General features: G+C 43.2%; 3 protein-coding genes across 7 annotated transcripts in view; all 3 read left to right on the forward strand.

Moving 5' to 3' along the window:
• The window catches only part of LOC103043601 (cyclic nucleotide-gated cation channel beta-1), a 267,445-nt gene that overhangs the window by 174,552 nt on the left and 79,002 nt on the right, over positions 1-13,891 (forward strand). The window lies entirely within an intron of this gene.
• The window catches only part of btbd10a (BTB (POZ) domain containing 10a), a 42,697-nt gene that overhangs the window by 14,029 nt on the left and 14,777 nt on the right, over positions 1-13,891 (forward strand). For all 4 annotated transcript variants that reach the window (XM_022683911.2, XM_049483967.1, XM_022683910.2 and 1 more), the window contains one exon: positions 7,797-7,899. In XM_022683911.2, the coding sequence (XP_022539632.1) occupies positions 7,797-7,899 (103 nt within the window). The remainder of the gene's footprint in view (positions 1-7,796; positions 7,900-13,891) is intronic.
• The window catches only part of tmtc3 (transmembrane O-mannosyltransferase targeting cadherins 3), a 183,952-nt gene continuing 179,013 nt past the window's right edge, over positions 8,953-13,891 (forward strand). The window contains exon 1 of the mRNA XM_049483963.1: positions 8,953-8,956. The gene's annotated coding sequence lies outside the window, so the exon portion shown is untranslated. The remainder of the gene's footprint in view (positions 8,957-13,891) is intronic.

Below are 13,891 nucleotides of genomic sequence, written 5' to 3' on the forward strand. Positions count from 1 at the left end.
ATGCTTAACAAAGGCATTATTGGTTAATCATTGTTAATACATATTTACAATTTCTACATGTAAGTTGAATTCCAACACACACACACACACACACACACACACACACACACACACACATATATATGAAGCATATGAAGCATAATCACCATCCAGACTAATATTTACCAAAGAAATATTTAATGTTTAAAGTTTACCTAACATTAGTAAAGTATATGATTTATTGTTCATCTTAACAAATGTTTTACTTGTAATGTGAAAATACCATTAATTAATGCCGTAGTTTGGTGTTTAATTAACATTACCTAAGCAATGTTAATGTATTACCTCATGTCTAACTAATGCATTAATTCATGTTAGTGTAAGTGCATTAATGTGAAGTGTTACTATAAAGCATAATAAAAAGTAATTACCTTTGATGAATAGCACACCTTCGTTCTACCGCAGCTTTGAAGTCCAGAAATTTTAACAGTTTGTCCAAAACCCTGGACAAACAATTATGCCCTGGGTGACACAGGGCATAATTTGCCCCGATAAATCGCTTTTTCCACCGTTATCCAGCTCAAAGTAGCTCCACACTTTATTGTTAGAATCCGGAGAGCCCTGACATTTAAAACAAGGCATTAAGAACTTTAAAAATACACAAGAAGCTTTTACATCCCAAAGTTAGCTAATTGCCAGAGCCGCCATCCTAAGGTAAAGTCATGATGAGTAGGGTGTCGAGCTGTACTGTTTACAGACCTGTTTACAGTGTGCGGAAGAGGCTGGCGCAGCACACATGTACCCACAGCACAGCCTCAAAGCCACCGCTTACACAGAGGTATCCTGTGTGTTAAAAAAAGAGAAAGTGTTTACAAAAACAAACAGGAGGAGGGATCAGCTCTGGATAAAGTTCAAAAATGGGGACCAGATGTTGTTATAGTGATTGATATTATCTTTTATGGTAAATGTGACTTTTTCCAAATTGGAGTGTTCAGTTATCAGGTTGTACCAGTGCTTTATTGATAGTTTAGTTTGGTCTTTCCAGTTGAGGAGAATGATTTTGGCCATTGTTATAGAAATAAAGATGAATGTTTGAAGATGTGTTGAGGTTAATTAAGATGAAAAGTCACCAAGCAGGGCTACAGAAGGAGAGAGTGGGATGCCAAGGCTGAGGATCTTGGATAGCTCTCCCATGACCTCCGACCAAAACTGACAAAACTGACAGGGGGGCAGTTCCAGTATGCATGATGGTGGTCGTCTATTGTGCTTGGACAGTGTGTACAGGTCTTGGTGTCAGTGAAGCCCATCAGGTGCATTTTATGGGTAGTGAAATGTATTCTATGTAGTATTTTGTATTGTATTAAATGTATATTAGAATTGGGTGACATTGTGAATGAGTTGTTACAGAATTTTTGCCATTTATTTTCTGTTCGGGTGCCACGGTCTGCAATCCATTTGTCGGATAGTGAAGTAGTGTTGTCATGGTATGCAAAAAGTTTTTAGATTTGGGAGAGTAGTTTCTTGGTTTTGAGTGACTTTATTTTCAGTATTAGGGGAGGGGTTGGTTCTTGGAGGTTTTTGACATCAATTACCTTTTTAATAATCTCTTTAAGCTGTAAGTATTGGAATTGACAGTTTTGTGGTAAGTTGTATGTCACTGAGGAGGTCCCTCAGGCTGTTTATTCCTCTCATTTTCCATGTTGTGAAGATGATGGGTGTATTGTTAATTGTGAACATAGGGTTGTGCCATATAGGGGTGGATTTACATGGGGTGAGTTGTACATTGGGGATTTCATTTGCTTTCCACCAGGCAGAAAGAGTAGTGTCTATTGTCTTATATTTGAAGCATTCATGGGTTCTAATTGATTTACCTATAAAAATGATATCTTGGGTGGTCAGGTTTTTGCTAATGGTTTGTTCTATATCTAGCCAAGCGGAGTTTGAATTGTTGGTTCAATGATGAATATATTGTAATTGATTAGCAAGAAAGTAATGGTAAAAATTTGGGGCATCCAGTCCACCATTCCGTTTTGGTTTTTGAAGAGTGGTTAATTTGATCCTGGGTTTTTTCCTTTCCAGTAAAATTAATTAACTGCTAAGTCCAGAGAGGAAAACGAGCCCAGGGGTGGGTTAAAGGGAGTCATGGCAAAGAGTAGGCCTGTCGCAATAACTATGTTATCGACTTATCATGCGATAATTTTATTAATCACGATAATTTTGCCGACTTTGATAACAGCCGCGTGTTTCTGCATAGATTTGTTTACATGTAAGAGCGAGTCCCGCTTCTCTCTCGCCGGATCTGTCAGACAGCAACATCTATTGGTTAGGAACTGAGTGCACGCAGAGTTTATGCAGCAGTAAGAGTGAGCAGCGACAGTGGGGAGTGTGTGTGTGGGGAGATGTGTTAGCTAGCGAACATATTCGAGGCTAATTGGACTTTCTCAAAACTAAACAGCTTTAGAGAATGTTTAGTCCGGGATGGGCTGTGTTTTAAAACCGCATTCCACGGCTCCGGTGTGGGAGTGTTTTGGCTTTTCTTCAATTTTTTCAATTTTTTCCCCAATTTACACGACCAATTACCCAACCCACTCATTAGGACTCCCCCATCACTAGTAATGCCCCAACACACCAGGAGGGTGAAGACTAACACATGCTTCCTCCGATACATGTAAAGTCAGCCACCGCTACTTTTCGAGCTGCTGCTGATGCAGCAGCCAGCTCGCTTGGAGGAAAGCACAACGGCTCGGCTCCGGTACATCAGCTCACAGACGCCCTGTGCTGTGGACATCACCGCAGGAGTGATGTGGGGAGAGAGCGCCATCTACCCACCCAGAGCGAGCAGGGCCAGTTTTGCTCCCTCTGACGCCGGCAGCTTGATGGCAAAGCTGCATGAGCTGGGGTTCGAACCTGCGACCTCCCGCTCCTTAGACCGCTGGACCACTCGGCGCCATTGAGTGTTTTGGCTAATGTGTGTTTTACAGCATATACATATATGATCAGAAAAAGGAATCTGCAAGTGCCAATGTGTTCAGAGTTTTTAAAAAATAATTAATGTAAATGTTACTTTTATCTATTTGTTGTTACTTTATTTTTTGAATAAGGGTCTGTTTTATATTTAGTGCAGTTTTTCAGAACCTTTATTTGTTCTAGTTATTTAGGATATTAAAATATTTTTATATCTGGAGCCCAATGTCTGCTCTTAATAATATAAAGTTAGTTTAACTGTAATGCTTTAATGGTGTAATAGTATTATGCTAGTATAATTAGTGTGGCACATTGTCTTAAAGCACCTTTATTTTCTATAGTGGCGCTTTAAAATGACAATATTAACGTTTATCGCAATAATTTGTGGAACAATATATTGTCCTGAAAATTGTGTTATCGTGACAGGTCTAGCGAAGAGATACTTCACTTTGGGGAGAATGTTCATTCTAACAGATGCAATACGGCCAATTAGAGATAATGGGAACATATTCCATCATTGGAGACCCTCTTTGATGTTTTGTAGTAGTGGTGTAAAATTTCTTTAATTATGTTGATATATATTCATTCCAAGGTATTTGATGGGTTGAATGTACGTTTGTAAGGCAAATCCCCAACCTCAGCATCCCAATTAATATCAGTAAGAGGCAGAATCTCAGATTTGGAACAATTTATTGAGTAGCCAGAAACCTTACCAAAACTACTGATGAGACTATAGACTGACGGAAGGGAGGTGGAAGGGGCTGTTAGATACAGTAAAATATCATCTGCGTAGCGGATTTTGTGGCAATGCGAATTTGTTTTGATACCTGAGATGTTATTCTGATAATGGGCATCCTTGTCTGGTTCCTCTGTTTAGGGTGAAAGATTTAGATATTATTCCATTGGTGATTTATAGATGCTGATGGTAAGTTACATAAACAATTTAATCCAGTAGGTGAAATGAGGGTCAAAGCCAAAATGGTTAAGGGAGGTAAAGAGAAAGGGCCACCCTACCCTGTCAAACACCTTTTCTGTTAATGCTATGGCTGGATGTTGGATCTTAGTGTATGTTTGTTGTGTGTACAGTTCTGTTATGTTAAATAATCGCCTCATATTTTCTGAGGAGTGTCTCCCTTTGATAAACCCAGTCTGGTCTGGGTGTATAAGTTAAGGAATTACTGATTCTAATCTTAGTGCTAGGTTTTTACTTATGATTTTGGAAAGGATACCCATTCTTCTTTAAAGTATGTGGAAAAATCTGGATCTTTGAGTAGGGATGTATTGAATCTCCATCCGAGTTTGGGTTGGGGTTTAATTTCTGTTGATAATTTAAAAGATATAGGGGCGTGGTCTGATATAATAATGCTATGAATGTCAGGCTCTGTTACTCTATGTATTATTGTGTTGTTTACAAAGAAAAAATCAATACAGGAGTATGTTTTATGATGTGGGGAGTAATGTGTAAATTCTTTGTTATTTAAGTTGTGTAATCTCCAGATATCCGTCATTCCATATTCTGTCATGTATTGTTTAATTGTGGATGAATTGAGAGGTTTATTGGATAATGAATTGAAAGAACGGTCTAGTTCCGGGTTTAATACTGCGCTGAAGTCACCGCCTATTATAATATAGGAATATGGAAATTTGTACAGTTCATGAAAAAGAGAGTGGAAAAATGTGGGAGAATCTGAAATTGGACCATATATACGAGCTATTGGTATATAATCTTTATGAATATTACCATTAATGATGATAAATCGTCCTTCTGGATTAGTGATAGTCAGTGTTGGGCATGTTACTTTAAAAAAATGAGTTAGTTATAGTTACTAGTTACTCCTCCAAAAAAGTAACTAAGTTACTGAGTTACTCCACTATAAAAGTAACTAGTTACTAGTAAAAGTAACTATTGCGTTACTATTGTGTTACGTGCACCTGCACACACACACACAGTTGTCAATTCTTGATTACTTGTGTTTGCACACATACACCACCACCCAAATGTACTTCCATACTCACAGTCTCACACACACAAACACACATCGAATTGGATGATAGAGAGAGAGAGAGAGAGAACGAGAACGAGATAAAGAGAATATAATCCCAGTTAAAGCCATATTGTTATATTGGGGTCTCAGAAGAGTTTACTATCTATATACAGTTTATCCACAGCGAGAGCGACCTTTTTTTCCTTTCTCCCGGTTTTGTTTCAGAACTGGGAGCAGTTTTTTCAGTCGTTCCTGGATTTCACAGGAGAACTGGTCATTTAGTCCATAGTTTGTTCCTTTAAGCTCTTTGCCGCGACAAGTTCTTTTTGTTTGTAATGTTTAAATTTGGTGACGATCGGTCTTGGTCTGTTGCTGTTATTTTTAACTCCAATGCGGGTTGCCCTTAGTGCTCATGATGCACAACCGATAATAGTAGTCATCCAGGAAGTCCAAAGTGTTATCCAGGGTTTAATTGAAGAGGTATTTTTTTACCAGTAGAGTCTTAGTTTGCCGGTGTTTCCTTTTAGCAGCGCCATCTACAACCTCTCTGAGCCTTCTACGTGCTGCATCTTTATGTCTCGTTTTAAACGTCAGGGCTCTCCAGGTTCTGGCGAGGTGTGGAGCTACTTTGAGCCTGGATAACGGTGAAAAAAGTGATTTATCGGGGCAAATTATGCCCTGTATCACCCAGTCTAAAGGGTGTTTGAACAAACTGTTAAACTTTCTGGATCTCAGAAAGCTGTGGGAGATTGGAGGTGTGCTATTCATCAAAGGTAAGTAGTTTTATTAAGTTTTACTACACCAAAAGTGCATTTTACACCAGAGTTCTCCTTTAATCCAAAGTAAATGTTGTGGAAGGACTTAAAGCAAGCAGTTAATGTGGAAAACTCAGCAACAACCCAGAGTTGAAGCTATTCTGAATGGAGGAATGAGCTAAAATTTCTCCAAGCTGGTGTGCAGGACTGATTTACCAGAAAAGTTTAGTTGCAGTTACTTTCCCAAAGGGGCTCACACCAGACACTGAAAGCAAAGGTTTACATATTTTGCCACAGAAATATGTAATATTGGATCGTTTTCTTTAATAAATACATGACCAAGTATAATATTTTTGTATGTTTTTAAACTGTGTTTTTTTTAATTTTAGGAAAAATCTAATATTATTTTAGGTAATATTTTTGCAGAAATATAGAAAATTCTAAAAGGCTCACCAGCTTTCAAGTACCACTGTAGAGTTTAGTTCTGGCCAAAAAAAATCAAGCCTGACCCTACCTCAAGCCTGTGCTTGTTCTGTCCGAGCTTGACCCGGTCCACCCAATCATTATGAGTCTGAGCCGGATTTAAACCCCACATTTTTATTTAGTTAATAGAGCATTAAAACTTTACTAACTACAATTCCCAGTTGTTTGAATGACTGAAACTTCGTTTAGAATAAAGTTAATGTACAGTGCAGCACAGACGAAGCATAGACCTTATTTAGGAAAACTTTTACACATTGCACACTGTGCAATCCCTGTGATAAAGATGTATTTATGCTTACTTGCAGCTTGTGTCAAAAGTTTCCCTTGTCTTGCCTGGTGGCTGTGCATGCATGCCTTTATAATTGAAAAAAAAGTTGGGCTGCTCCTAAACCGGCACATGAAACTTTTGTCTTTAGCCACGCGGAAGGCTGTGGCTTGGTATAAACCAATGCAGATTGAAGGAGCTGGCCTGCGGACACTGTCATTATAACGTTTAATTTATGCTGCTTTTATACGATCACAGTGTGATTTGTTACATTTGGTATATTGTGATTATCACACCATAGCCTTATATAAAAAAAAAAAAACGTATGAGAGGCCTACATCAGAGATCATTCTCATTAGCCTGACCCGATTATAGACTGTATAAAAGTATGGACATACACATTTACTCTCGTTATGGCGTTTTGAAGGGGCCAGAACTGGTGCGGCAGAGATGGGAGACGGGCCGTGTGATTGCCCAAACCCTGCCACCCCATCCCCCCCCTCAATTACTCTCGGTTTCACCGTCATTATCATCAAACAAGTTACGTAACTTAGCTAACCTGAGTTGACTAACCTAGTTAACTAGTTAGCTAGCGTTAAGTACCTAACGCTAGGTTAAAAAACCTAACCTAGATACTAAAATTAGGGAGAAGAACAAAGTATATTTACTAATGAATGGATGGAGGGAAATTATATACTTACCAAAAAAACTGCAGAGAACGTTTCCCCGAGGGTCTGTTACAACAGTTAACTGCTGAACAAGCCATTGCTTTACTTCAGAAATGCAGCCTGTCAATCAGCTTGCCCTCAGCTGTCAATCACCACATTGCCACACCACTTTAAATATCATGGAATAACTTCTATAAAACGCATTAACTGTAAGGAAAACACTGGGGGTTATTAACACAGGAGGGGGGCTTGCAGAATGTACAGAATCCAACTTCAAAAAATAATTCCTAAATGTGTAATTTTAGATTAAAGATTCCGCCATCTCTCATTCAGTTGAATGAAAATAGGCGGGGTTAAAAGTTGTACTGGAGCCAGCCACCTGAGGGCGTAAGAGACGTAGTGGCTTCACTTTTTTTTAACCCCTGTCGTGCTGTCCATACATATATACAGTCTGTGGACCTGACAGAGTTTGAGGAAAGCAGTGGGAAATCTCTGCCTCACCCAGCCAGAGTTTGTGTTGGGCATTGGGTCGCACTCGGGCAGAGAATCTAAACTCTACACCATTGTACATTCATAAGTTTTATGTCTGAAATTAATTTAAAAATGTGATTGTTAGTGACCTCATGTGTCAGCTAGGCCTTTATTATTGTAATATGTTTGATTTTAAATGAAACTGGAAGCACACTGTTTTTAACAGAATGTTTGGAGCTGGACGGGAGTATAACTTCACACGACCCAACGAGAAGGGAGAGTATGAGGTCGCAGAAGGCATCAGCTCTACTGTATTCAGAGCCATTCTGGTACGTGCATATTTCTTTGTCTGTATTGAGGTGTTAAATATCCTGTTTTGGCTGTGTTTACAGCATATTAAGTGTTGAATTAGTCTGCAAACCTCATGACTTCAGCATAAAGGCACTCCTTTTTTCAAGCTGAGTTGCAGTGATTTAAAAAGAAAGCTTGGATTATCAGTAAAGTGTGCTTTTTCTCTTGTTAATTATGGTTTTAATGCTGAAAAGCACATTGTTGCTATTGCATAGCATTTGTAATATCTACCCACCCCCCCACCCATCCAGAAACTAAAACTGAGTCAAAAACTGTGTAAAAGAAAATACACAAAAATGCCATACTGATCAAGCCGAGCATAGTAGCTTGCACTCACAGCTGCAGACACTCGTGAACAGCCAGTGCTCTACTCACTGTGTTCCAGCTATGTATTTCATTGACATGTTTTTTTTATATATATATATATAATTTTATTTTCAAATTTTTCCCATTTTCTCACCAATTTACAAGGCCAATTATCCAACCCACTCATTAGGACTCCCCCTATCAGTAGTAATTCCCCAACACACCAGGAGGGTGAAGACTAACACATGCTTCCTCTGATACGTGTGAAGTCAGCCACCGCTTCTTTTCGAGCTGCTGCTGATGCAGCATTACCTAGCAGCCAGCGCACTTGGAGGAAAGCGCAGCGGCTCGGCTCCGGTACATCAGCTCACAGACTCCCTGTGCTGCGGACATTACTGTAGAAGTGATGTGGGGAGAGAGCGCCATCTACCCACCCAGAGGGAGCAGGGCCAATTTTACTCCCTCTGAGTGCCGGCAACTTGATAGCAAAGCTGCAAGAGCTGGGGTTCGAACCTGCGACCTTCCGCTCATAGTGGCAGCGATTTAGACCGCTGGACCTCTCTGCGCCAAAAATTTACATTTTTGAACAAGTAACTGCAACTCACTGTAGCCAAGGAGCATCTACAAAGAGCCTCACACTGATGCTGTAAAACTCCTGCTTGTAATTACTTTGACTGTCAGAACCTGTTAAATCATCCGATTACGTACACTCTATAGTACGCACAAGGGGTGGGGGGAGATTTGTATGTCCCCTGCACTTTTTCAAAAGACAGTTTTTGGTGGAAACAAGAGCGTATCTCACAATTAAAGCATTGATTGATTGTTTTGCTCTTGTTGCTAAATACAATCACTGCAATTCAGTGGAAAATGACACCTTGTTTCTGTTGTGTTTTTTTCTTTGTGTTTGATCGTTTTCTATATGAATTTTGTATGCATGTTGGATTTTTGGTCTCATTTAAGGAGTATTACAACCTAGGTTGGCTCGTTTTTAAAATGGTTGTAACAAAGGGAACAGAATGGAAGTGAGGAGACCAGAATTAGACATTAAAAAATCAGTGATTGTTTATTTTAAAACTGACAAACAACATTAATCTCCAAACAGTACACCCGTGGCCTAGGGGTTTTAAGGCCTAAGAGGAGCCAATGGTGACAGTGCCAAAGAAAGGAAAGAAACAAATCATACTTATAATGTAAACTAATTATCCTAAACAAAAGAACAAAAAAAGTCTACTACTTAAGCTAACAACATGAGTACAAAAGGGGCATCTGCTTCTCAAATTGGTTTATGTGTGTTAAACAAAGACATGCTAAACATGTGATCAAAGGAGAGACTGAAAGACATTCTCCAAAGGCTGACTAGAATCAGAAGAAAAAACATGGCAATGGTGGTGGTAGCAGGGGAACCAGGAGCACATACAGTAGACTTCCTGTATGAGCACTAGCCACAATCTGCAGAAAGACATGCAACACACACCCACACACAGAGGGAGAGCACACCGAGAACATACCCAGCACCCTTGGGCTAGACTTGCATGTAACAAGGAGCTACATCATGTTACCAGTTTGCATAAAGGCTGTTGTTTCAGAACAAATGAAGCATATTGGTTTTGTGGTTCTCTCAGACTGACTAATTCTAGATTTTTCTGTCCATTCTTTCTACTGCTGCAGATTAAGTCCATATTGCATAAGAATGGTTTACTTACAAGCACCAAATTAAATTGTATTGACTGAAAATTTGAAATATGTTGTGATATAAATCTTGTCCGCACTGTCCAGCACTACTTTTGTATAAATGCAGTAAATTGTGCATAAGAACATTTGAGACAAATTATGTAGTTTCTGTTATTCTCCAGACTGCTCTTTCTATGAGTACTGTTGATGATGCACAGCACTCCTTATATCATTCTTACATTCAGACAATATGCATTAGTAGCGGTAGATTAATAAAAAATGCAAACTAAATGCAACACTTGTTTAAATACCGTAATTTTTATTTAAAATGTGCTGTAACAGTTAACAGGGTAAATTTAATTGTCTGTTATGAAAAATGTAATTAAGTCTGTTTAAGTAGTATTTGAATCAACAGTATTATTAGAGCTGCATATCCTTTATCACAATAAACTAGTATGTCATATTTCCAAGCTATAGCTAAGCTTTACTATGATCTTAAGATTTTAAACGTGATGTGAAGTATTTTTGTCACGTAGTAATTGTTAAAGGTGTAACGAGCGAGCAGATGGGAGGCGGACGTAAACACGGGTAAGACAGACTTTATTAAATAACAAATAAACAAATAAACAAAGGGGAATAACGAATAAATATATATACATAAACAAACAGGGAAAACCAACACAGAGCTAAGCTAAACAGATAAGTACAAACAAAGCTAGGGATATATATACAAAGGATAAATACGAAAATATATACAAAATAAACAAAGAAACGAACAGGAAATAAACGTGACTAGAAATAACGTGAAAGACAATAAACAAGAGGCAGTAAATATGAAACGTAGAGAAAGCAATAACGTGACGTGACAAAACAACAGGGGAAGGTGCAAAGACCGACAGCAAACGTAGATTAACAGGTACTATTTATACTAAACATGAAACAATGAACACCTGGGGAGACAGGTAACGAGGGGCGGAGCTACAAATTAGACACACGTGATGGAAAAGTACTAGAGAAACACACTAGGAAACGGGGAAAACACAGGAAAACATAGCGAGGACGTAACAGAAGCCCCTCCCTAAACGCGCAGCTCCCGAGGCGCGTAAAAACGAACCCCGGGGGCCGGCGGCGGGGAGAGGCCGGGAAACACAAGAGACGAGACCGGGGACTTGACTTGAGACAAAACAGGAGATGGGACAGAAGACTTGACAAAGAAAGGAGACGGAACAGGGGACGTGACTGGAGACTGGACATTAGACTGTACACTGGACGAGACACGAGACTGGACGGGGAACTGGACAGGGGACGATGACTGGACGTGAGACATGACAGGTGACTGGACAGGACTAGACATGGGAACGGGAACGAAAACATTGACAGGAACAGACACGAAAACGGTGACAGAAACAGGCACAGACAAACCAGACAGGACAGGAACCGGAACATAGACAGACACGGGGACCAGAACAGGAAGTGACATGGGAACCAGAACCACTTGGGGATGCCCAGGACTGGCTAAAGTCTGTGGGGTAGTCCATGGAGCCAGCCTGGGCAAAGTTCTTGGGCTGGAGTCCGGGGGCCTTGGGGTAGACCTGGGCACACGAGGCTTGGGGCAAAACTTAGTCCTGGGTGCCGGGATGGGCTTGGGTGTGGTGACGGGCCTCGCTGGCGACGCGACGGCTTGGGCAGCAGAAGCTGGAGGCGCGGCGACTCGGGCAGCAGGAGCTGGCGGTGCGCGACTCGGGCAGCAGGAGCTGGTGGTGCGGCGTCTCGGGCAGCGGGAGCTGGCGGCGCGGCGTCTCGGGCAGCAGGAGCTGACGGCGCGGCGACTAGAGCAGCTGGGGCTGGTGGCGTGACGACGAGCATCGCTGGCGTCGGCGCTGGAGCGGTAGGCACCGCTGGCATAGGAGCATGGACGGTGGGCACTGCTGGCATCGGCACATGGGCAGTGGACACCGCTGGCACAGGAACATGGACGATGGGCACCGCTGGCATCGGCACATGGGCGGTGGGCACCGCTGGCACAGGAACATGGACGGTGTCTGGCACCGCTGGCATCGTAGCAGGAGCGGTGGGCATCGTAGCAGGAGCGGTGGGCACCGCTGGCATCGTAGCAGGAGCGGTGGGCACCGCTGGCACAGGAACATTGGCGGTGGGCACCGCTGGCACAGGAACATTGGCGGTGGGCACCGCTGGCACAGGAACATTGGCGGTGGGCACCTCTGGCACAGGAACATAGGCGGTGGGCACCGCTGGCACAGGAACATGGACGGTGTCTGGCACCGCTGGCATCGTAGCAGGAGCGGTGGGCATCGCTGGCATCGTAGCAGGAGCGGTGGGCACCGCTGGCACAGGAACATAGGCGCTGGGCACTGCTGGCACAGGAACATGGACGGTGTCTGGCACCGCTGGCATCGTAGAAGGAGCGGTGGGCATCGCTGGCATCGTAGCAGGAGCGGTGGGCACCGCTGGCATCGTAGCAGGAGCGGTGGGCACCGCTGGCACAGGAACATTGGCGGTGGGCACCGCTGGCACAGGAACGTTGGCGGTGGGCACCGCTGGCACAGGAACATTGGCGGTGGGCACCGCTGGCACAGGAACACTCACGTGAACAAACTTGGACCCTTGGGCAGTAGGTGTCTGTGTGGAGGCTTGGGCTGCTGAAGAGAGCACGGAGACTTGACTTAATTTCACCGCAGCGTATTCAGGTTCCGGGGTGGCAGTAGCAGTACAGTGTAGCGCCGTTGTCATGGGAACCCCGGAGCGAAGATCTGCTGCCGCTGCGGGTGACTGGAAGCGCTGCTCGGCGGCCGCCGTGGAAGCTGGGTCTGCAGCCGTAGAAGATGCGGGCGCCGTAGCAGCCAGAGAAACTTGACCCGTGGAAGCAGGAGATGCTAACTGCGTTAGCCGCGTAGCCGTGGGGATGCCTGGAGCTGCAGCCGCTGGAGATGCTAGCTGAGTTAGCCGGGTAGCCGTGGGGATGCCTGGAGCTGCAGCCGCTGGAGATGCTAGCTGCGTAGCCGTGGGGATGCCTGGAGCAGCAGCCGCTGGAGATGCTAGCTGCGTTAGCCGCGTAGCCGTGGGGATGCCTGGAGCTGCAGCCGCTGGAGATGCTAGCTGCGTAGCCGCCGTGACGGAGCGCGCCATGGGAGGCGGGCCCACGGAAGACGGCGTCTTGAAAGCCGGCGCCGCTGAAGATCGCTCCAGGACGTAGGCGGCCTCCTCCCGGAGACACGGAGGACATCTGAGAGCCGGAAGGATTAACTCATCCTCCGAACTAGACGCAGCTGCGAGGAGGTCCACGTAATCCCAGAAGTAGGGATCCTCACAGCCTGCGTTTCTGCCCGCCTCGTGTCCCCCGAGGCCGATAGCCCCAACGGTTAGCCCCCCCCCCCAAGAAAATCCTCCGAATTTTGGGACCTCTTAGAACGCCTAGCCCGAGGCCTTCTCCGGCCTCGAGGCCTCGGGTTTTCCTGCGCCGAGGTCCCAAAGGGGGCATGACGGATGGCCAGCCCGGATCCAACCCAAGGGTGTCCCGCATAAACGTCCATGGCGGTCGGTCTTTCTGTAACGCGCGAGCAGATGGGAGGCGGACGTAAACGCGGGTAAGACAGACTTTATTAAATAACAAATAAACAAATAAACAAACAGGGGAATAACGAATAAATATATATACATAAACAAACAGGGAAAACCAACACAGAGCTAAGCTAAACAGATAAGTACAAACAAAGCTAGGGATATATATACAAAGGATAAATACGAAAATATATACAAAATAAACAAAGAAACGAACAGGAAATAAACGTGACTAGAAATAACGTGAAAGACAATAAACAAGAGGCAGTAAATATGAAACGTAGAGAAAGCAATAACGTGACATGACAAAACAACAGGGGAAGGTGCAAAGACCGACAGCAAACGTAGATTAACAGGTACTATTTATACTAAACATGAAACAATGAACACCTGGGGAGACAGGTAACGAGGGGC

The sequence above is a fragment of the Astyanax mexicanus genome, chromosome 10 (assembly GCF_023375975.1).
Source record: "Astyanax mexicanus isolate ESR-SI-001 chromosome 10, AstMex3_surface, whole genome shotgun sequence".
Classification (NCBI taxonomy): Eukaryota; Metazoa; Chordata; class Actinopteri; order Characiformes; family Acestrorhamphidae; genus Astyanax; species Astyanax mexicanus.